This window comes from Neofelis nebulosa, chromosome 1 (assembly GCF_028018385.1).
Source record: "Neofelis nebulosa isolate mNeoNeb1 chromosome 1, mNeoNeb1.pri, whole genome shotgun sequence".
Classification (NCBI taxonomy): Eukaryota; Metazoa; Chordata; class Mammalia; order Carnivora; family Felidae; genus Neofelis; species Neofelis nebulosa.
In genome coordinates, this window is record NC_080782.1 from 138,842,707 (window position 1) to 138,864,209 (window position 21,503).

At 43.4% G+C, this 21,503-nt stretch overlaps 1 protein-coding gene across 3 annotated transcripts in view; it reads left to right on the top strand.

The window, feature by feature from the left end:
• Positions 1-10,725: 10,725 nt before the first annotated feature.
• Positions 10,726-21,503, top strand: part of CEP120 (centrosomal protein 120) — an 80,955-nt gene continuing 70,177 nt past the window's right edge. For 2 of the 3 annotated variants that reach the window (XM_058737810.1, XM_058737820.1), the window contains exons 1-5: positions 10,726-10,885; positions 11,156-11,233; positions 15,491-15,647; positions 17,270-17,384; positions 20,323-20,464. In XM_058737810.1, coding sequence (XP_058593793.1) covers positions 11,185-11,233; positions 15,491-15,647; positions 17,270-17,384; positions 20,323-20,464 — 463 coding nt within the window. In that variant the 5' untranslated portion in view covers positions 10,726-10,885; positions 11,156-11,184. Of the gene's footprint in view, positions 10,901-11,155; positions 11,234-15,490; positions 15,648-17,269; positions 17,385-20,322; positions 20,465-21,503 lie in introns of all 3 variants that reach the window. The other variant, XM_058737801.1, reaches the window with a different exon arrangement.

Here is a 21,503-nt window from a genome sequence, read left to right on the forward strand (position 1 = left end):
TTTAAAGAAACCCCTGGGAATCTGATGGTGCCTTATGGTTCTATTTTGGCCCAATTAAGACATAGGAGAAAGTCCTTGAAAACTTTTGATCTCTACATTTAAAAAATTGAGGTTTAAGAGTTTGACAAAAGTGGAAAGCCGCTGGCTAAATACAAAAATATAATGTAGCATTTTCTTTTGAAGAAATGAATATTGCAAGAAAATGTTTAACATTTTTATACATTCATGGTAGAGGACATTATTCAAATATATCACACAAGCCTAGGTTTAGAGCCCATCTACTGGCTAAAATCCATCATAGTGTTGCCCATTTGTGCAACAAATATTCATTGAATGCCTATATTGTGTGCCAAGCACTGTTCTAGACCCTGGGGATAGGGAGCGAAACAAACAAAGTCCTGGTCTTGTGGAACTTAATTAATAGATTGTACTTCATTGGTACTTGTGCTCTTGACAAAATGAGTTGTTAATTTCAACAAGAATTTGGGATGCAATGTATCAAAATAGTATTAACATTCCCAACAAGAAAATAATAACGAACAAGTAATACATTGTCTTTTTATCCTTAACCTGCTGAATAGACATCATTTTGGTGTGTTCATATTCCTTGATGGAGATAACAGAACCTGGTTTGTCAGTCCACACTGCCTGGATGGTAGACAAAACTATAATATCCCATGCCTTGGTTTAATACAAATGTTATTTAGGTAAGAATTATTAGAGACAGCTGACAAACACATACTTTTGAAAACATATTTGGAAGATACTCCTCTTTGTATCTGTGAGCATCAGTTTCAATTCTGCGAAAGTCTGTAAAAGTCTATGGGGCGCCTGGGTGGCTCAGTCAGTTGAGTGTCTGAATCTTGGTTTCGGCTCAGTTCATGATCTTGCGGTTTGTGAGTTCGAGCCCTATGTCAGGCTCCGTGCTGGTAGCCTGGAGCCTGCTTGGGATCCTCTCTCTCTCTCTCTCTCTCTCTCTCTCTCTCTCTCTCTGTTTCTCTGCCCCTCCCCTGTTCTATCTCTGTCTCTCTCAAATAAATAAAAAGTTCTTTAAATTCTGTAAACGTCTAAATTTTTAATTACTTCTCTGTGTTATTTTAAGTATCCTTCTCTCTCCCTAATAAAGCAATCATCTTTGTTTATCAGACTTCTGTGGTACTGCTAATTAGAACACTAATGAAACATTAGTGTTTCATAAAGTCCAATAATTTATTTCTCTTTTTTTCCTTCAATTTTTCCTCTTTTTCTTCTTGACACTAGTATAATAATCATATTTCTCTAAGTTAACCTACCCACTCTCATCCCTGACATCCTTATAAAATCATCTGTTTATCTTAACCTTCAAGTTTTTCCCAAAGTATCACTGTAAATTGTTCTTTTCTCCTCTAGCCCAAGAAATCACTTCTTCTCATTTTGTTAGAAAGCTTGTGAAATCAAACAGGCCGCAAAGTGTTTCTTCATGCATCACAGAATGACTAGTGCAATCTGAGCAAGACAGTTCCGTAGCTACATGTCTTAATCTGCATCGAATTACTAATTCACCTTTGTCCTCCATGTATCTAAGTCTTATCTCTAATACTGTCTATCACTTGGTGCAGATACAGTTCTAACATCATTGTAAATGTCACTTTATTTATTTAACAAGAATTTATGGAGCGTCTGCTACAAATTCACTCAAGACACTCTTCTAGGCACCAGGAGTATGGTGAACAAATGAACAAATTAAACGTGTTCTTCAATCTACTGGAATTTGCTATCTTGATTTTTGGGAGATTCCATACTTCCGGCTAATGCTAGGATAATCCAGTCAATGTTGACACTGCAGATTTTTAGCCAAAAGTTAAAAAAAAAAAATCACCGTAATCAACTCTTACCTTATAATCAACTCTTGTCTGGGACATGAATCATTTTATGATGAAAAAGCAGTTCACATTTGTAACAATTTATAGAGTACACTAACATTCTGTTATCACACTCAATGAACCCAAGAGGACCTCACAACTGAACATCCAACCATTTAAATCTGGAGGAATTAGAATGTCCAAGTCAGACTTCCTAAGAACTTGATTCACTGTATTGAAATAACAATGACTTCAACGTATAATTAGGAAAATAAATTTAATCTTCTCCAAACCCTGGGAGCACTATGTGGAAGTAAGACATTCCTTCCCCTTAGATATTATCTTTCTCCCTTTCACCCCTGAGAATAGTGAAGTAGATGTGGCTGAAGAATGCAAGTGATGAGCTTTTCAAAAAAATCCAACCAGTGATCCCTCAGCTGGAGAGCGGGGTCGATATTAATGGGGCGCGTGGGGACGTTAAAGGCTGATGACGTAGTACAAACAAATTTCCTTGAAGTATTAAGTTTTTTTCTTTTAAAGTCATGCAAAAGGTCTTTTGTGTCCATATAGCTTCATGTTTTAATTTCTTAACCATTAGCTAACATGGTTGCTTTACGATAGGGCATAAAATTGGTATAATCCAGTTTCCTGCCACAGCTCCATTGGCTCCTATGTGTATCCCAGTTTGAAATCACTGGAGTAGCTTAACACAAGCTGTCAAAAGAACTGATCTTCCACAATTATCCAGTTTCAAGTTATCCAACTTCATGTTTTCTCCTGTGCTCAATGTTAATGAAATACCTGCTTTTCTCTCCACATGGTTGCTGGGAAGCTCAGAAGGGTTGATAGGATTTGATTATTATTACAATTACTGTTTTGTTGTACTGATTTGTTGTACTGATTTGTACTGATTACTATTAAATTACTGTTTTGTTCAACAGTCTGAACTCGGGTCTGGGTCAAGGTACAAAGATGAAATGGTTCCATTTTTCTCCAGTTACTCCTTCCAACTGTGCTCCGTTAAGTCTCCTTCTCCCACCCCTTAACGACAGCTTGATTATACCTTTCTGATCACTTCCAGCTATAAAAAATATTAGTTCAGACCAATTTAACCCTTTTTATTTATTTTATTTTATTTTATTTTATTTTATTTTGAGAGAGAGTGAGCGGGGGGGGGGGGCGGGGCGGAGAGGCAGAGGGGAGAGAGAGAGAGAGAGAGAGAGAGAGAGACAGATTCCCAAGTAGACTCCATGCTCAGCACAGGGCCTAATGCAGGGCTCAGTTCCATGAGCCTGGGATCATGACCTGAGCCAAAATCAGAAGTTGGAAGCTCAACCAAGTGAGCCACCCAGGCATCCCCAATTTAACCCATTTTATTTATTTATTATTTAAAAAAAAATTATTTTCAAGTTAGCTAACATACAGTGTGCTCTTGGCTTCAGGAGTAGATTCCTGTGATTCATCACTTACATACAACACCCAGAGCTCATCCCAACAAGTGCCCTTCTCAATGCCCATCATCCATTTTTCCCGCCCCCTCATCCCCACCCCCATCAACTCTGAATTTGTTCTCTGTCTATAAGAGTCTCCTTTGGTTTGCCTTCCTCTCTGTTTGTATCTCATTTTTTCTTCCCTTCCCATATGGTCATCTGTTAAGTTTCTCGAATTCCACATATGAGTGAAACCATATGATATATGTCTTTCTCTGACTGACTTATTTCACTTAGCATAATGCCTCCAGTTCCATCCATGTTGCTGCAATTTTTTTTCAAGTTTATTTTTATTTATTTTGAGAGACATAGAGAACAAGCGGGCGAGGGGCAGAGAGAGAGGGAGAGAGAGAATCCCAAGCAGGCTCCTCACTGTCAGTACAGAGCCCGATGTGGGGCTTGACCTCACAAACCAGTGAGATCAAGATCTGAGCCAAAGTCAGGAGTCGGACCCTTAAGTGACTGAGCCACCCAGGTTCCCCTTAACCCATTTAAAAATGTTAACTCACATCTGTTTGAATTCTCATGTCCTCCCATTTTCCCTGTTCAGCAAAGTTTCTACTTATGGGATTTGAATGGGGAGAGAAGTGGGATCCACTTTTTCACCTCTCTCCTCCCTTTCTTTTGAGATCCTTACTCCTCCAAAGAGTTGGGATCCAAGATGGAGAATGGCTGCAAATAACCCTAACTTAGCGGCTGCAGGTGTGGTCCTGTCTTGTCCGTTGCTCTTTCTCTGTTCAAGATCTGTCAGTCTCTGCTGCCGTGTGAGAGGCTCCCAGCTAACTGCTGCTTCTCTTGGGACTTAGGTGCGAATCCTTTCTAGAGGCAATGTTGGTCGAGGTGGTGTGGGGAGCTTCCCATAACACTGTGTCGTGCTCTCAAAGACCTGCCTTAACTCAGCCATTTTTGATTCCCCCTGCTCAACTGCTTCTGGAACCAGATCAGTTCCCCTCTTGGAGTCTACGCCTCAGCTTCTCAAGGTTGCAGTCTCCTTACCTGGTGGTCTGGCCTCTTGGACGCCAGAATGGCTTGGCAGAAATGACCTTCTGCCATATTCTTTTCATCTATGGGGATCTCATGCATTTTGGCCACAACGAAACATGATGTCGGCTGCTAATGCTAATCTTTCTCTCTCTCTGACACACCCACGCGCACACATACATGCGTAGCCTCTCTCTCTCTCTCTCACTTCTTCCTACTTAACTACTTGAGTAGCCACAGTGAGCTGCTGATGAGAAAGACCATCCATGTCTGTGGGAAGTTCCTTTTGACTTACTCCTCGTTACTCGGCCTGGGCTTAGGAGGGGGGCACGTTCGCTCTCCCCAATTGGAAGACCCTCAGGCCTGTCACTGGCCACACCTCAGCCCATCATGTTTGAGCACAGTGTTAGGTGACTGCTCAACTGATGGTCATGCTGAGCCAGTGTGGTCACCTCCTCCAAAGGCCAGGAGAGGTGCCTGGGCCTCTGTTGTCCCGGGTGCTCTTCAGAACAAAGGAGGCACAACACCTCTTCGTCATCCTGTGAGTCATGGGTGATGACTCCAAGGCAACAAAGTCCCCATTCGACACCCCGTTACCTGCTACACTTGCTGGATAGGGTCTCTCTGGAAGTGTTCACGTTCTGGCAAATGAAAAGTTCTGGGCTGGCGGCAAAAACACATACAGTAACTTGGGAAGGACAGTTTTGTGATTTATGCAGCTGCCAAGGGATATCGGCTCCATTAGACCACTCGTGAAATGACGTGACTAAGCTTGCTTAGCTGCTGGCTTGTGGGGGCCGCTTGGGCTAGCGCTCAGGGATGTGGGTGAGAAGTTGAGAGAGCCTTCTGTCTCCCTGAATCCAGGCCATATGTTTAGAGCTTTTTTTTTGTCTGAATCCACAGGGTGGGGGGCAGGGATGTTGGGCAATTATTGTCTGTTGTAATTTCTGGTGGTTGATGGTGACTATAAGGCAGAGAGGCAGGAAATAGTTTTATACCCTTCAGATGAACTTGTAACTTCGGCATTAAATAGAACTCCTGTGCCAGAGATATTTTATAGTACGGAAGACTGGGTTTACGGTTTGGCGGGGTCAGACTTCTGTGGGCCAAAACACCCAGAAGCCTGGGGAATCTCTCCTCCAGACAGCTGAGGGCCCACACCAGTTCTTCCTCTACTATTGGCTTCGGTGTTTCAAAAGGAAGCTTTTTCGAGGAGGGAGAAATTGACACCCATCAGAGATTACATAACAGGTGAGTCAAAGTCCCTGAGGGTCACATAGTGTCTCTCAATGACACAGGGTCACAGTGGTGGGAGTTTCATCCCAGCACATACCATCTGTTGTGTCCTTTACTCCCTCGGATGAAGTCCCCTCAAATTTGGCTGCCTCTGGAAAGCGGGCGCTCTACTGATGTCCTTGTCTTTTCAAAACAAATCTGAGCAGCACCGTCTGTTGGCCTGCAGCCCTTTCCCACAGTTCCAGAAGGGTCTCTATGGAGTAGGACGTGGTCTCCCACTCTCTGGTGTCTACCCTGCCTCCGGGAGAGAGCCACTGTGACAAACACCATGACTGGGTGCCTCAAAGCTCATCCCAGCCCAAAAGTAACCCCATGAAGCTTACTCCACAAAGGAGGGAGAGCAAGAAATGTGGGTTTTCTTCAGACTCTTCAATTCTACTTCAAGCTTCCCCGGCCAGGCAGAAGTTCAATCTCAGACATCACGGGGGCTCCCACTGCACACACAAAATGTGGTGCAAAGGTGCTGGGGTTCTTACCCAGGGCAAATTTTGGCGGGGCGGGGGGCTGTTTGCAAGGTTTTGCTCTTCTGGGTCACTGATAAGCCAACCATCATCCAAGACTTCATGGCCTCTTCTAGTGACTTTGCTGATTGATTCTGTGTCACATTAGGGGCATAAGATGGGGCGCCTGGGTGGCTGTCGGTTGAGTGTCCAACTTCAGCTCAGGTCATGATCTTGCTCGTGGTTTCGAACCCTGCGTCAGGCTCTGTGCTGCCAGCTCAGACCTGGAGCCTGCTTCGGATTCTGTATCTCCCTCCCTCTCTGCCCCTCCCCTGCTCATGCTCTGTCTCTCTCTCTAAAAAATAAATAAACATTAAAAAAAATAGGGGCATAAGAACTTGTGCCAAGTATGACAAACGGGGGTCTACAGTCTCTGTTCCCTGGGGATCCATCAGCTCTAGTCCCTGTTGCTAATCCCTTCCTGAAAGTTCTGTCAAGGGTTGGAATGCGGGTCCCCACCACGTTGTCCTTCACCCCTCTCCTTCCCACTTTAAGATAATCTCTTCTCTTTTCCTTTCTACTATCCTTTCTCTGCCCTTCAGGGATGCCTATTAGAACCACCTTACAGAATGTAGATCAGAGGTAACTAAAGTGTGGCTGGAAAAAGTTTTGGTTGGCTTGTATCGTGTTGTTATGGGTTTTTTTTTGGGGGGGGGTTATGTCTTTAATTTTAATGAGAATATATTTATAGCATCTGAGGAGACCAAAGCATGTGAGGTCCACCACATTGTGTATATTCAAGGGCTGCCATTTGTTGTTTTGGTTTTTAACTGAAATTAGTAACCAGCATTTAAAAATCAAATGCGTGCACATTAAAATGTATAATTCTAGCTTCTTAAGGAATTTTGGAAAATCTGGCTTTTGCTGCATGGCAATAACCAGCTGGGGAGAGAAGGGCTGTCCCTTTAGACAACCACAGTGCTCTGCTTCTGTCCTGGTGCAGCCCAGCATTCGTCACTGGTTAATAGCACCGCCTGATCTGAAGGAGTGTCGGACTTTGGAACTCTCTCTTCTGGTCTTTCACAAGAGCCAGGGAGACAAACATTTTTTTTTTTGGGGGGGGGCCGATATCACCCTTAGAACCCTTAGAACATAAATATAGGCCAAGGTGAGGGGATATAAAAAAAAATATATGGTTGTCTTTGTAGAACCAAAAAAGAAACAAATGACGAAGACCAGAATAAATTATCCGTCCACGTGAACAATAAAAATGGCTACCACATTCAGAGATTTCATTATGGCCCAAGTTCTTCACAGAAACAATGCCAATTAATCCTCACAAATACACCCTGTCTCACGGAGGGGAAAACTGAGGCTCAGAAGAAAGTGACTTGGCCAAGTCACAAAGCTAATGACATGGTGGAAACTTGGAACGCTGGTATGCATGGGTCTTCCCTCTGGGGCTCCCCTGCCTCTCTTACCATGGGTGTTAGTGGCCCTTCTTCAGGGGAGTAAGGACACCTGAATTCATCGCCAAGTTTAACGATATCAGAGGCTGAGTTGGAAGTGAAGTCATCTTAAATTTTTTTTTTAACGTTTTATTTATTTTTGAGACAGAGAGAGACAGAGCATGAACGGGGGAGGGGCAGAGAGAGAGGGAGACACAGAATGGGAAGCAGGCTCCAGGCTCTGAGCCATCAGCCCAGAACCCGACGCGGGGCTCGAACTCACGGACCGCGAGATTGTGACCTGAGCTGAAGTCGGACGCTTAACCGACTGAGCCATCCAGGCGCCCCAAGAAGTGAAGTCATCTTGACACTGAGTACCAGTTAGTACCTCCACTCTCACTCCCTCTGCCAGAAGGAAACTATTTTCTAAGACTCTCTGGAGGGTCAGGGTCTGGCCCCATGCTCTTACAAATAGCACTTATTCAATAAATGTGTTCACGTTGTTACTCCTGTTAGCTTGTCTGGAATTGTACTAAGCGCATGTGTGTGTGAGTGCATGTGTGTAGGGTGACAAGGGGAAAAGACAAGGGAAAGGACTGAGGAAGGGGAACATAGTTCCTGATCCTTCCTGTCTTGGGCCAGAAATATTGCTGAAAAGGTAAAAACTATAGAGGCATACTATAAGGAGTGTGTTTTTCCAAAATGTAAAATAGCTCCAGAAAAAGACCTAACATGAGTCAAAATACTTTGCTTTCTTGGGGTTTGTTTTTTTGATAGAAATTCATAGAAAGAGAAAGCTACCTAATATGATACGCTTTTAGGTTGACAGTTTGAATTTGCATGTTTATAATGTATCTCACATTGTCGACTAGACAACATTTTTATATCCTATTAGCATTTACCTAAGTAAATTTAAGCTGACATAGGGTTTATGCCAGAACTGAAGTTACCACTGTTAAATATCACATATGAAAAAATTAGATGATAGAACAACAGGTGAAGAGGCTATCGCTGCGGATTCGCATTATAATTTCATTTCTGGATGGGATAGATGGGGAATTTTCTGTCGTTAGTTTTGTACAGTATGTAAAAAGAGAACCAGCTACGTCGATGACTTCAGAAGCTCTGATGACATGATTTTGAGAGTAATCGTGTTGTTCAGGGGAGGGGGAAAGTCCAGTTAAAGGGAACTCTATGAAAATGGTACTATGTGAAAAAGTTTCTGAGTTAATTTTACTGATTTGTCAGATTTTTCTTTTCTGATTTGAGATTATTCTCTGGCATCCAGTGATGGCTTACAATGTAGCTTTTCAGCCCTGCTGGATGGAGATCCTAAAACAAAACAATGAGGCCATGTTGATGGCAATTCCTAGTTCTCTACAGCTACTAACTTAAGGTCTGTTATTGCTCATATCAAACGATGATAACCAAACGGCCTTTAATACATTTAGGTCCTGAACTAAGAAATTATGTATACTACTATTGTAGAGCTGAAACGGGGGCTCAGAGAGGTGAAGGGACTTGTCTAAGGTCACCTGGCAGGTAAGTCGTAGAAGTAGGTCCCAGATTCTGATTTCCAGGAGTATTCTCTCCTTTGGAGACACTGGTTTCATTGCTTTGGCTTCCTTTTGTCTAAGGCTTAAACTAAAGAGTGTTTTACATCGTAATAAGCTTGTATTTTGCTTGCTGTTGTTGATCTGTTTGCTGATCTTTGAGTATTGTCGGTGTAGACATATTTATTAGACTGCTCCATAGAGGGTGTGTAAAATAATGACATTTGTATTGTATCCACAAAATTGAGACTGTGGCAAACTCCGCAGGATACATGACCAACTGATTTAATAAAGAGTTTCAAGGGAAAAAAAAAAAAAATTGGGAGCGACCTATCCATTAAATGAGGCAAAAGACAGGTCAACCAAGTACATTCTGTTTTGGAACCTCTTTGGATCCTGATTTGAAGAAAACAACTGGAAAACAATTATTAGACAATCAGGGAAATTGCAACCGTGTATACTTAAAGGTTTTAGAGAATTATTTTTATTTTTATTTTTTAGGTAAAATAGTGCAATTAAGTAAGATTTTAAGAATCTTAAAAGATCTTTTAAGATTCTTAAAATCTTACTTAAAAAATCTTTCTCTTTCACAGGTAGATATCGAAGGAGATGACTTGATACGATATTAGGGGCTTCCTGCAAGTTAACAGAGCAGATGAAGATTGGTCTTTAAATGATAATTGTTGAAGCTGGGTTCTGGGTACTTGATGGTTTACTATATTATGATATCTACTTTGGATTCTGTATGTGCATCTTGCACAAAACAATGCATTGTTCAGTGATGAACCCAAAGTAGATGATTTGGTTTTATATTGCATAATGCCTCATTTCAAGGAGCTCTGAAGGGAACGGAAAAGGGTCTTAGAAGTCGTCTAGCCCGATCTCCACATCCTTCTCCTTTCCTTTTGGGCACAAATGGGGGTGGGGTGGGGATTGTTTTTTCCTCCTTGTTCTCTCCCTCTACCCCGCCCGAGGTCCATTTTCAAGGTAGATAACCCCCAAAAGATTTCTCATCTTTCCTAAAATAAAGCCCGGAGGTTGGGACGAATGCCTTCTTTAATTGGGGTCTTGATTGTGCTAATTAGTTACTCGGTTGTCAGGGGGCCCGAAGAACCTATACTTTTAGTTCCCCTACCCACGTGACAGTGTTTTTGTTTCTAAAGTACAGGAAATTCTCGAAGAGTTTACGTCACCTCCAGCAGTTACAGTAATTACCGTATTGACGCGACTCATTTCCAAAACGTGAACACTCGTGGTGCGGCGCGAGTCCTACTTAGAGATTTTTTTTCAGTCCAGACTTAAGTCTGAATTTCGTCTAGTAGACGATGTGAGATTCATTAGCTCACTCTGTGATCTAATTTTTAAGCAGTAGTGACACCGGGGATCGGAACGGAGCTAGTTTTGTGTGCGCGTGTGCGTGTTTTCAGTGTCTCTTGCTGGATTTCCGAGGTGTGTCTAGGGGGGGAAAAGCAGAGACTACACCACACTGACACTCCACGCAGGGGCACTGCAGGCAGCGTTTGCTGCAGTAGTACGCCTGCGCAGTCGGTCCCAGCCAACTCGCCCGCCTTCCCCCATCCGGCTAGCAGGGGGCGCTGTGAGGTGATGGCCTAGTCTTTCCCCAGGGCTCTGGAACATAGCATAAAAGGGCAGGAGGCGAAGCGGGCTGAGGGGCGTTCTATCCTCGACTGCCCTGGTCTCTATCACCCTTTGTCCTCCAGCTTTCGCCCTCCCTGCACTGGGCCTGCGGGCCTGGTTGCTAGGCGGAAGCGGGGCGCGGCGGCTGCCGCTGCGGCTGCCCGGGCGTTTGAAAAGCGGCCACACAGGCGGCAAAAGGTCCTCCGGTGGCGGGTTCGCTTCTTCCTGCAGACAGTCCGAGGGGCCGAGCGGCCTTTGCCTTTCCGTGGAGTCGGGGCAGGGCTAGGGTCGGGCTGGCGGTCCGGGGCAGGGGAGCCGGACGCGCTGCAGGCGGCGGCGGGCCTGGGCCGAGGAGCGGGGTCTCGGCGTCGGGGGCCGCGGGCGGGCGGTGGGAGCCCCGGAGGGAGCCCTCCTCCTGGTGGTCGCGGGCCTCCAGCATCTCACCCGGGTCCCTCTTCCCCCAAGCAGACCCCGCCTGTGGGCCGCCCACCGCGACCATGGTCTCCAAGTCCGACCAACTGCTCATCGTTGTATCCATCCTAGAAGGTGAGCGGCCAAGGGGCTTGCATTTGTACCTGCAGCCTCCTGACTTAACCGAGTGGCGTGCGACTGAGACTTTGTTAACCTTACGAACCCTGTCATCTTTCCTTTTGCAGTCCCGCAAGACTTGTTCAAAGTTGTACTTCCTGAGGCCTGTTAGGCGATTGATTTAGAAATCTCTCAAGGGAGCGTGAGAGCTATTAGGGATAGGTGATATTTAGCGTGAATAGCCGGAGCCCCAGAGAACGTAGGAAAAACGATTTCCATCAGAAGCAGCACGTCGATGACTTTTACTCGTGAGCTAAGGTGCCTGGAAAGCACGTTCTGTTCAGGGGCCTCCCGGTGATCCCATTTGTGAGAGCTTTGCTTTCGACTCGAATCCCTATTTCCTGCAGTCTGAAGTGTTACGGGGGCCATTCCCTTTACTAAGTCTTGATAGGGGACTTAGGAGGAGTAGTTGTCAAGACGGTCTGTTACATACGTTCCTAGAAGTTTGGTGTGTTGAAGGAGTGACCTTTGTTTATTGCAGGCTCATGGAGTGTCAGGCACTGTGCTGGGAATGTAGGGGTAAAACAGCCCGGGTCCTAAAACCTAAGTAAACAGTATAGCCTGGAGAATGTGTATAGTTCATCAGGGTGTGGGAGAAGGAAAGAACAGCTCTGGGGAGAATTTCCCGGAGGAGGTGACATTTCTTTGGGTCCTAAAGGATGAGTAGGAATGTGTCAGGGGAAAAGAGGAAGGGTGGGCTTTCCAGGCAAAGGGAAGAGGAAAGAACCCTTAAGGTGTGGAAAGGCCAGGCACATTCTGCCCTTGCTTAAATTCAGTGTGGTTGGAGAGAAGCTGCAGGCAAGTGGAGGGAGTAGGAATTGCTAGGTAAGTTGAAGCTGGGTTTTGAGGGGCGCCTGGGTGGCTTGGTCGGTTAAGCGTCCAACTTCGGCTCAGGTCATGATCTCACGCTCCGTGAGTTCGAGCCCCGCGTCGGGCTCTGTGCTGACAGCTTAGAGCCTGGAGTCTGTTTCAGATTCTGTGTCTCCCTCTCTATCTGCCCCTCCCCTGTTCATGCTCTGTCTCTCTCTGTCTCAAAAATAAATAAACGTTAAAAAAAAAAAAAAGATGGGTTTTGAATAATCTGATCATAGCAGTCCTCTTGAGTTGGGCCTGAGGAATGGCTGCCTTCTGCCCCCCTCCTCCACCGTTGGAGGTATTTTGTGGAGGCCTGGTACTATTTGGGGGGTGGGTGGTATGAGGGAATGAGTGGTAATGGCTTTTGGCACAGAAAACTGACCAGAACCCCTAAATTGTTGGGGCAGCATTTTTAGCTGTTCTCTTACTGATTGTTTAAAGACAGAGGACTGAAATCCCCTTGTAATTGGTCAACAAAAGCTTCTGGACTTGGTACTTGCTCCCTGCTATGAGGAAACCCAAATAAAAGGCACGTTCTTTCCCTTCAAGGATGTAGGATTCTGTCTTCTTCAGAAGATCAAATTCACAGGCAGGACACAGTATGTTGGAATGCAGTATAATATTAAAAATATGGGATGTGGGCTAAACATCGGTTTTGGGGGTGGGTGGGGATGATGGCTTAAGGGCTTTGAGTAGTTAGGTAATGATGGAGGGAATTCCTTGCTGGCCGTTAGATCAACCCAGGCCAGGGGTGCCTGGGTAGCTCAGTCCATTAACTGCCTGCCTCTTGCTTTCCGCTCAGCTCATGATCTCTCATTTCATGAGTTCAAACCACGTCTCGGGCTCCGCGCTGACAGTGCGGAGCCTGCTTCGAATTCTCTCTCCCTCTCCCTCTCTTCTCTCTCACGATAAATAAATAAACATAAGAAAAACGTCAAATAAAAAACAAACCCCAGGCCAATGATGGAGTAATTTTGGTGGATGGAATGATGAAGAGGTCCCGCAAGATGACCAGGGTCAAGGGAGGTGAACATTGAGGAATATTCTGGTCAAATAAGCTTGTGTAGCTGGAGTGAGCAGGCCTTGGAGGGTTTTGAAAGCCAAGGAGTTTAATGTTCTAAAAAATAGGGAGGCAGCCTATATTTCTAAGTAGGAGAGCATTATCTGCAAGTTTAGTATCAGTGTGCAGAGAAGAGAACCTCGATTCAGGGCTGTCGGTTAGGTGTTGCCCTAAACATACCTAAAACCGGACCATGGACCTCCGTGCAAACTGTCTCCTTTTGTGTTTGTGTTTGTGTTTCCATTCATCATAACCATGTTGTTGCCTCAAGCCCAGAACCTGGGGCTCTTCATCTTCCTGGTTCCATCCCCTTCTTCCAGATGGTCACCAAGCTTTGTTGCTAAAATCATGCGAGGTGCTTCATAGAAACTTTTAAATGAGGAAGTTTCCACTGTGAGTGCCTCGCTTTGAGCCCCTCATGATGTGCTTGGTCTCTTGTAGTAATCTTTTCAGTGGTCTGTTTCATAAATTTTTTTCCCCCCTTTCCAGAGAATGTCTGTTGTTCACATTACCATCTAGGGGTAATCTTTCTGAAATGCGAATTTAATTGTTTTAAAAATCCTACAGTTTCCTAAAGGATAAGGTCTGTACTTTCTAGAACAGCATTCATGGCCCTTCACGGTATGGCCTCTTGCCTGCCTTTTCAGCCTCTTCTCTCTTGCCATCTGTCCCTACGTCCCCATCTCTTCAGTTATTTTGAGCTACGTTCAGTTTCTTGACTACACTTCTAGAAATGCCCATTATTCAAAAGAAAATGATGAGGTTTCTACCGTGAGTCAAATTTGGGCTATGTGCCGGAATCCGTGGATGAAAAAGACAAGGTTTCTGTTCTCAAGGTATTGTCTTTGGAATGAGGGAGGCGCCCCTTCGTTCCAGTACATATCCTCTGTTCTCAGGCTAAGTGGATGGTATGATTATGATGGTGTGACTGAGAATACAGGCTTTCTGACAGACATGAAATGCATTTGGGGAACCCCATGATCTTTTAGAGCAGCTCAAAATGATGTCCAGAGAGAGGCCCCTGTGAGTGCTAATTGGGAGACCTCTGCTAAGACACTTGTACTAAGACTCCCAAATGGGGAGTTTGAAATGAGAGCTTCAGGTTGAAAGTCAGAGGATTCCAATCAAGAATCTCTCTGACCCCTTTACTTCCTACTGAGAGGAGTGTAGCAGGGTGAGTAGCAGCTGGTATGTATTTATTCAATATCGGTCAAAACGTGTTGAGACACGTGTCTCAACACCATGCCCTGCGCCAGACCTACAAACAGGTTGACTGTGGGATTCTTCCCTAGTTTTTAGCTTCCTGTTGGCACTGTTTTCAGTTTGCTTCTTTCCACTAGACCCTCAATTCCTTGAGGCGATGTACTCTGTTTTACTCTTGTTTGTACTCCATCGTTTGACATAGAGAATACCTGACTCTGATAATGCCTTTAGTAAACGGTGAAAGAAGGGGGTCAGGCAGTACCAGGGAAAAGTGATAGGTAGACAGAATATTTTTAAAATGATTGACAACATTGTCCTTGAGATTTGAATGAATGAATACGTGTGTCTGTTTTTCTTGGGCTGATTTGCTGAGTGTTCCTAACTGTGTTAACAGGAAAATTATGATGCATGTTGGTTGGCTTTTGCTTATTGGGTTATTTCCCAGCTCTCCAGAAGACTTGACTGTTCCATTTTAACTTCTGATACGGTAATATCTAAAATTAGTGGAATCACATTTTTCTTCTAAACGTCACTGAGATTGTTGCTGCTCAAAGTGTGAATCAAGGACAATAGCATTGACATCATGTGGGGGTTTGTTAGAAATGTGCCTCTCAGAGGGCACCTGGGTGGCTCAGTCAGTTGGGCTTCTGACTTCAGCTCAGGTCCTGCTCTCATGGTCTGTGAGTTCGAGCCCCAAATCGGGCTCTGTGCTGACAGCTTGGGAGTCTGGAGCCTGCTTCCGGTTCTGTGTCTTCCTCTCTGCCCCTCCCCCACTCACACTGTGTCTCTCAAAAATGAATAAATGTTTAAAAAAAAAGCTTCTCAGCCTCGACTAGTGAACCATAATCTACATTTTAACAGAGTCCCCAGGTGATTCATGTGCACGTTAATGTTTTGGAATCACTAATTGACAAATTGTAGCTTTCAGTTTGATTCTTTCTTATGAATCATGAATTTGTACGTGAGAGTACACATTAGTAGGTAGTTAGTGGACTATATAAGTCAACAACTCCTAATGTGTATTTTTAAAACGTGCTAAAAGATCATAGTTGATTTTTGTACAGTTCTGATTAACCTGTATAGTCTTTTTTTCCCAGGTCGTCATTTCCCCAAGCGTCCAAAACATATGCTTATAGTAGAAGCAAAGTTTGACGGAGAACAGTTGGCTACTGACCCTGTGAACCACACCGACCAGCCAGAATTTGCTACTGAGTTAGCCTGGGAGATCGACAGGAAAGCACTCCATCAGCACAGGTGGCTGTTGTTTTCCATTTGTTTTGCTCTAGTGTTTAGGCTGCTATAGATGAATAAATCTCTATCTTTCTAGATTATAGTAACAATGATAATACTTGTTTAGTGGTTTTCTCACGTGCTAGGAAGTTTTCAAAGTACTTTGCAATAGTAATTCATTTGAACATCAAGACAATCCTATGAAGTGGGTGTTAGGATTTCCCCCAATTACAGATGAAAAAACTGAGGCCTAAGAAGGTAAGTAACCTGTTACAAGGCGGTCAGCTGGATAATGGTAGAGCCCAGCCATTTGAGTTCTAGAGCCTAAGTTTTTAACCATTACGCGTATCTTTTTTTTTTTTTTCCTGATGTCTGAGAGGATACTCTAGAAGTGCTGTAATGATAGTTACCCAATATTAAACATGGGTTGGAATTCACTGTAATTTCTATTACTTCCTTTATCATAACTTTATCTGGCTTGCTAAGGATATGTAGAGATATGCGTATAGTAATTACGTAAGGGTCTCTAATAAATTTTATACTTAATTTGAGCCCTTTAAACACTTCATATCAGTACATAAAACAGGCTTAAAGCTCCTCTTATTTATTTCATGAACTCAGATGACTCGAAACAGGCAAGAGTGTGGCTACTTCTATTTTAAAAAAGACTGGAAAAACATATTTTTTTTCTGGAAAGCACAGAATTACTTCATTCATTGGTGTGTCTTAGGACTAAAGCAAATAAAATTACGAAGTTAAAAAGTGAGTGTAAGGAGAAATTTATTTTCTTATGTGGCCAGATCGGTCCATGGATTTGTTTGGGGGATTTGCAAGGGCATTAAATTCTTAGAAGACCAAAATTTTGTGTTCAGTGACTTCTGGAATATCTGCACAGAGTCCTGATAGGAGATGTTAGTGCCCGCAGTGTTCACAGTTGTGTTAATGCGAAGTGGTACCGCTCTGCGTGTTGGAGGCTGAGAAAAGAACACAGATAAATTGCATGTATATAAATGAAGACTGTGTGCCAAGTGCAAGTTTTATAGTCATTCCATTAGGTAACAGTGATGGTCGAATCTAATGAGCTTATGTATGAGCCAGTATAGAGGTTTCAGACTCTCAAGAACCCGTGCTATGCCAGCCAAGGTCATGCTTACAGAACATTATTGTGTATTACAATGAATTATTACTTTCAATAGTCTGTGGTTTTATGGTATTTAATTCTGAAGTTGATTTCATTATTTTAGTGACAAAAAGAGCTTTAAGCACGTATGTGTATTGGTAGTTTTATGTGTGTATGACAGTGTAAGGATAATTTAAAATCAATCTTGAAGATTCATGTTCAATTTTAATTTATTAACTTTTAAAGAGTTCTGTATGGTAGAGAAGCTTGAAAAGCACTGACCTACAGCATAGCTCCTCAGATGAGAGAGACCAAGATTTTTGATGTGGTTGTATTATTACTTGGTGTAAAGATAAATAGGCATGATGAATAATTCATGTCAGTTGAAGTTTTGCAGAAAATAGAGATTATCCGAAAGAATTATAGTTGTCTTGCTAGTAGCAGGCAGCTTTTCAAAACTAGCAGAACATCAGCTCAATATTAAGCAGAAGCTAGTTCGTCTATAACGTAAACTGTTACGTTACAGGCTGCAACGCACGCCTATCAAACTGCAGTGTTTTGCCTTGGATCCCGTATCTTCAGCCAAGGAAACTATAGGCTACATTGTGCTAGACTTGAGGACTGCTCAAGAAACAAAGCAGGTATTGCCCTTTTGATGTGTTCTTACCGATGACGTTAGGTGCGGATTTTTCGTAGATAACCCATGGATGGAAAGAACCTGTGGTACCGGACCTGAAAGGGCGAGGGTCTGAGCCGGTGTGGCGATTCTGAGGTTTCACTTGAGGAATTTGATTTAGAAAGTCCCAATATTTTGGTCATTTCTTTGACCTAGAACGACCTTTCTCAAAGAAAATTCTCTCTGAGCTCAGACGTTCGGCCGCATTGCTGTGACCTGGAGCTCAGCATGTTCAGCTGCCAAGCTTTGCTTTCAGAGGTAGTGCTTTTGCCGCGTGCCCTGTTCTGGTGAACGGCACCCCTCTTCCAGGTACGCAGGCCAGACGGCTTCCATTTCCGGCCTCCGTAGCCATCCTTTTCCAGTTGGTTTCAGGCCTGCGGCGACCCCTTCCTGATCCAGCTCCTGTTGTACATTTTCGCCGTTGCGATACCAGCCCAAGGCACCGTCCTTTCTTAACCTTGGCTGTGCTAGTAGCCTCCTGATTCCTTCCCCTGCTTCCCATTCCCTCCGTGTGTAGCAGTCAGAACACGTGAGCTCAGTGAAATACACTTATGGGACATAAACAGCAGCCTTGCCAGGAGCACACACTTAAAGAAGGAAAAATAATTCAGGGTCTCGATTCCTATGTCAGTGCTTTTTGTTACTGAAGATGTTTCTTTTCTCTTTTAAAATATCTACCAATCTTTTTTTTTTTTCCTTAAAGTTTATATATTTATATTGAGAGAGAGAGTGTGAGGGAGAGAGAGAATCCCAGCAGTCTCCGTGCTCATCACCAGACCTGAAATCAACAGACGCCTAACCAGCTGAGTCACCCACGCACGCCTTTTCTCACCTTTTTTTATGTTACTGACTTTGGAAGTACTTTGAATAGTTCTTAATAACTTTGTTTTGTCACTTAAAACAAAAACAAACAAATAAACTTACTTTTGAAGTCTTTGATTCTTGATTTGAATCCTAAACTAGGATTCTCTGAAGGAAAATTGATCTCTTAGCAACATGTTCGCTACTGATAGCCACGGTATTTACAAAGGAGCCAGTTAGCTTAGCCCACATTTGGAATCCTTCAAAAGAAATGGGAATTTAAAAAATTCTCTGAAAGGGAATCTGTTTCTCCTCCCTCCTTGGGTACTCCTCACCTCTCTGTCCCTAGGTTCTGAAGAGGTTTTCTTTCTGAAGTCTTAGCCCCTCAACCAGGAGCCACGATCATGCCCCTGATGTATGTCTTACCTAGCTGTGCTACAACCTGCACAGGATCCTTTTGCGGTTGCTTTGGTTACACAGAAGGTAATCCTTTTAGGAGGAGGATAGCTGTAAATGCACATGGCATTCCTTTCTGCCCCTGTCCCACTTGCCCTATCTGGTCCTGTAGGACACTTTTGTCATTACATCCGCTTCTTATCATTAACAGAGTTCAGGGGAAATGTTTCAGAATTAAGAGTTTTAAGAAAGCCAGATGTTGTCTTAACCACTCCTGTTTATTAGCAGAACTATCTGAAGTTGGTGCGTAGAATATTTGAAGTTCAGAATAAATTGCTTATCTGTAAATGAAAAGAAACACAAAAAAATAAGCTTTGTTTTTCCAAGTTCTAAAACAGAAAAACATAGCATAAATTCCCTGAGTAGCTAAAACTCTTTTTCAGGCTTAGACTTAAAATTGTAATATATCCATCATAAAAAAAATACACAACAGATGATGAGTTTTTCTTTTAAAAACCTTGGGTGTGGATTTAAAAAAACAAACAAACAAAAAAACCCAAAAAATGATGGCTTAGGCTTATTTTACTTACCAGAAGCTTTTGGTTTTGATATTCTTAAAGACCAGTTTCTTTAAAAAAATTTTTTTTTAACATTTATTTATTATTGAGAGACAGAGAGACACAGAGCGTGAGCAGGGGAGGGGTAGAGAGAGGGGGAGACATAGAATCTGAAGCAGGCTCCAGGCTCTGAGCTGTCAGCACAGAGCCCGATGCAGGGTTCGAACTCACAAACTGCGAGATCATGACCTGAGCCCAAGTTGGTCGCTTAACCAACTGAGCCACCCAGGCGCCCCTATAAAGATCAATTTCCATGTCTTTATATAGTAGTGGTTAGAGTAAGAACGCTGTTTGCATGAATTGAAATGGTGTCCCTGCATTAATGCAACATGGCAGTTCTGAGCCATGAGATTGTGCAGGCTGGTTTGAGTATTAGAATTTCTCAAATTGCTGTGGCCAGGATATTGAGGTAATTTATGATACTTCATCCTGTGAGAAAGCCTTTATATTTCAGCCAAGTATGTGGTTCATAACCCAGAGCTCTACTTTAGGTCTTTCCTTCAGTATTTTGTTAGTGTCTTTTTGTTAACAGTAGCTTTCTGCACATTTGGTATATGTAGGACAAAGCAGAAATGTGGCAGGCAGCAAAGGTATATACCAGAAAAAGTGACAAATTAGGGGTTAGGGAAAGGGAAAATTGGTAGTCTAAACTTTTTATTTTCATTTTATGTTTTTAATATTTATTTTTGAGAGAGAGAAAGAGAGACAGAGTGCACCTGGGGGAGAGGCAGAGAGAGAGGGAGACCCAGAATCCGAAGCAGGCTCCAGGCTCTGAGCTGTCAGCACAGAGCCCGACATGGGACACAAACTCATGAATGGTGAGATCATGACCTGAGCCGAAGTCAGACGCTTAACCAACTGAGCCACCTAGGTCCCCCTAAACTTCTTATTTTTTTTAAGAGGAAATACAGTTAGCTTCCTAAGCAGGATTAGATTCTTTTGAGGAAAATGTGAAAAATACTTTAAAAGAGGAGAAAGTGCTAAGGAACTACAGGAAATATATTTGGAAGCTTATAGGACATTTCCCACTATTGTTTGTTTCCTATTAATTATTAAGGTGTTTTTGTTTTGTTGTTACTTACTCTCCAGGCACCAAAATGGTACCAGCTGTTGAGTAATAAATACACCAAGTTCAAGTCGGAGATACAGATAAGCATTGGTTTGGAAACAGACACCAAGGCACCAGTGGATAGTTTTAAAGCAAAAGGAGCCCCCCCTCGAGATGGAAGAGGTTTGTGCGTCGTTTCTAAGGACGTCGTCTGAAAAGTTGCTTCTGTGGACTAGAGCTTCAGGAGCGGTGGGTGGTGTGATAGGAAAATACACGCAGGAGTGTAAACACATTTTACTCTGGTGCCTCTGACAGATGTTGTCGTATTGTTAAATGTGCAGCACTGCTCTAACTCTTCCTAGAGAAGAGCTAGAAATAGACAAGATTTTCCTTTCTTTATTTGGTATATGACAAAGCACAATTGTGTATTCTTGAAGATGGCTATTTAGGAAAGTTTTCTTCCTAGGATGAGCACGAGAAAGCCAAACAGTTATGCTGTTCTCTCTTCACTCACCTGTTAACCACACCTTCATATTTTTCTTTCCTTGTTTTTTCTTTTTTCTTTTTTTCTTTCTTTTTTTTTTTTTTTTGTCATTAATAAACTTTATTTTAGAGCAGTTTTAGGTTCCCAGCAAAACTGAGTGCCAAGGGCAGAGTGTTGCTGTGGACCTCGGTCTCCTCAGCCACGCAGCCGCCCCACTATCCACCTCCCCGGCCAGAGGGGCCACATGTTAAAATTGATGAGCCTACATGAGCCAATCACTTATCACCCGGACTCCACAGTTTACATTAGCATTTATTTTTGGCGTTTTATGTTCTGTAAGTTTTGACAAACGTGTAATCACCTACGTCTATGACTGTAGTTTCCCACAGAACAGTGTCACTGCCCTGAAACCCGTCTGTGCCATTTCTCCCTCCTTTCTGCCTAACTGACAAACACTTGTTTTTTTTTTTCACCGAAGTATGGTTGACGTAAAATGTCCTAATGGTTTCAAGCGTATGACATAGTGATTTGACCAGTCTGTTCGTGATGTTGCGCTCAGCACAAGTGTAGAGACCCCGTGTCACCGTGCGGCTGTCATAGTAACATCGCTGTGTTCCTGTGATGTGACTTGCATCCTTGTGACTTACTCCTTCCGTAACCGGAATCCTGTACCTCCCATTCCCCTTCATTCGTTGTGGCCACCGCCCCCCTTCCCTCTGGCAGCCACCAGTTTGTTCC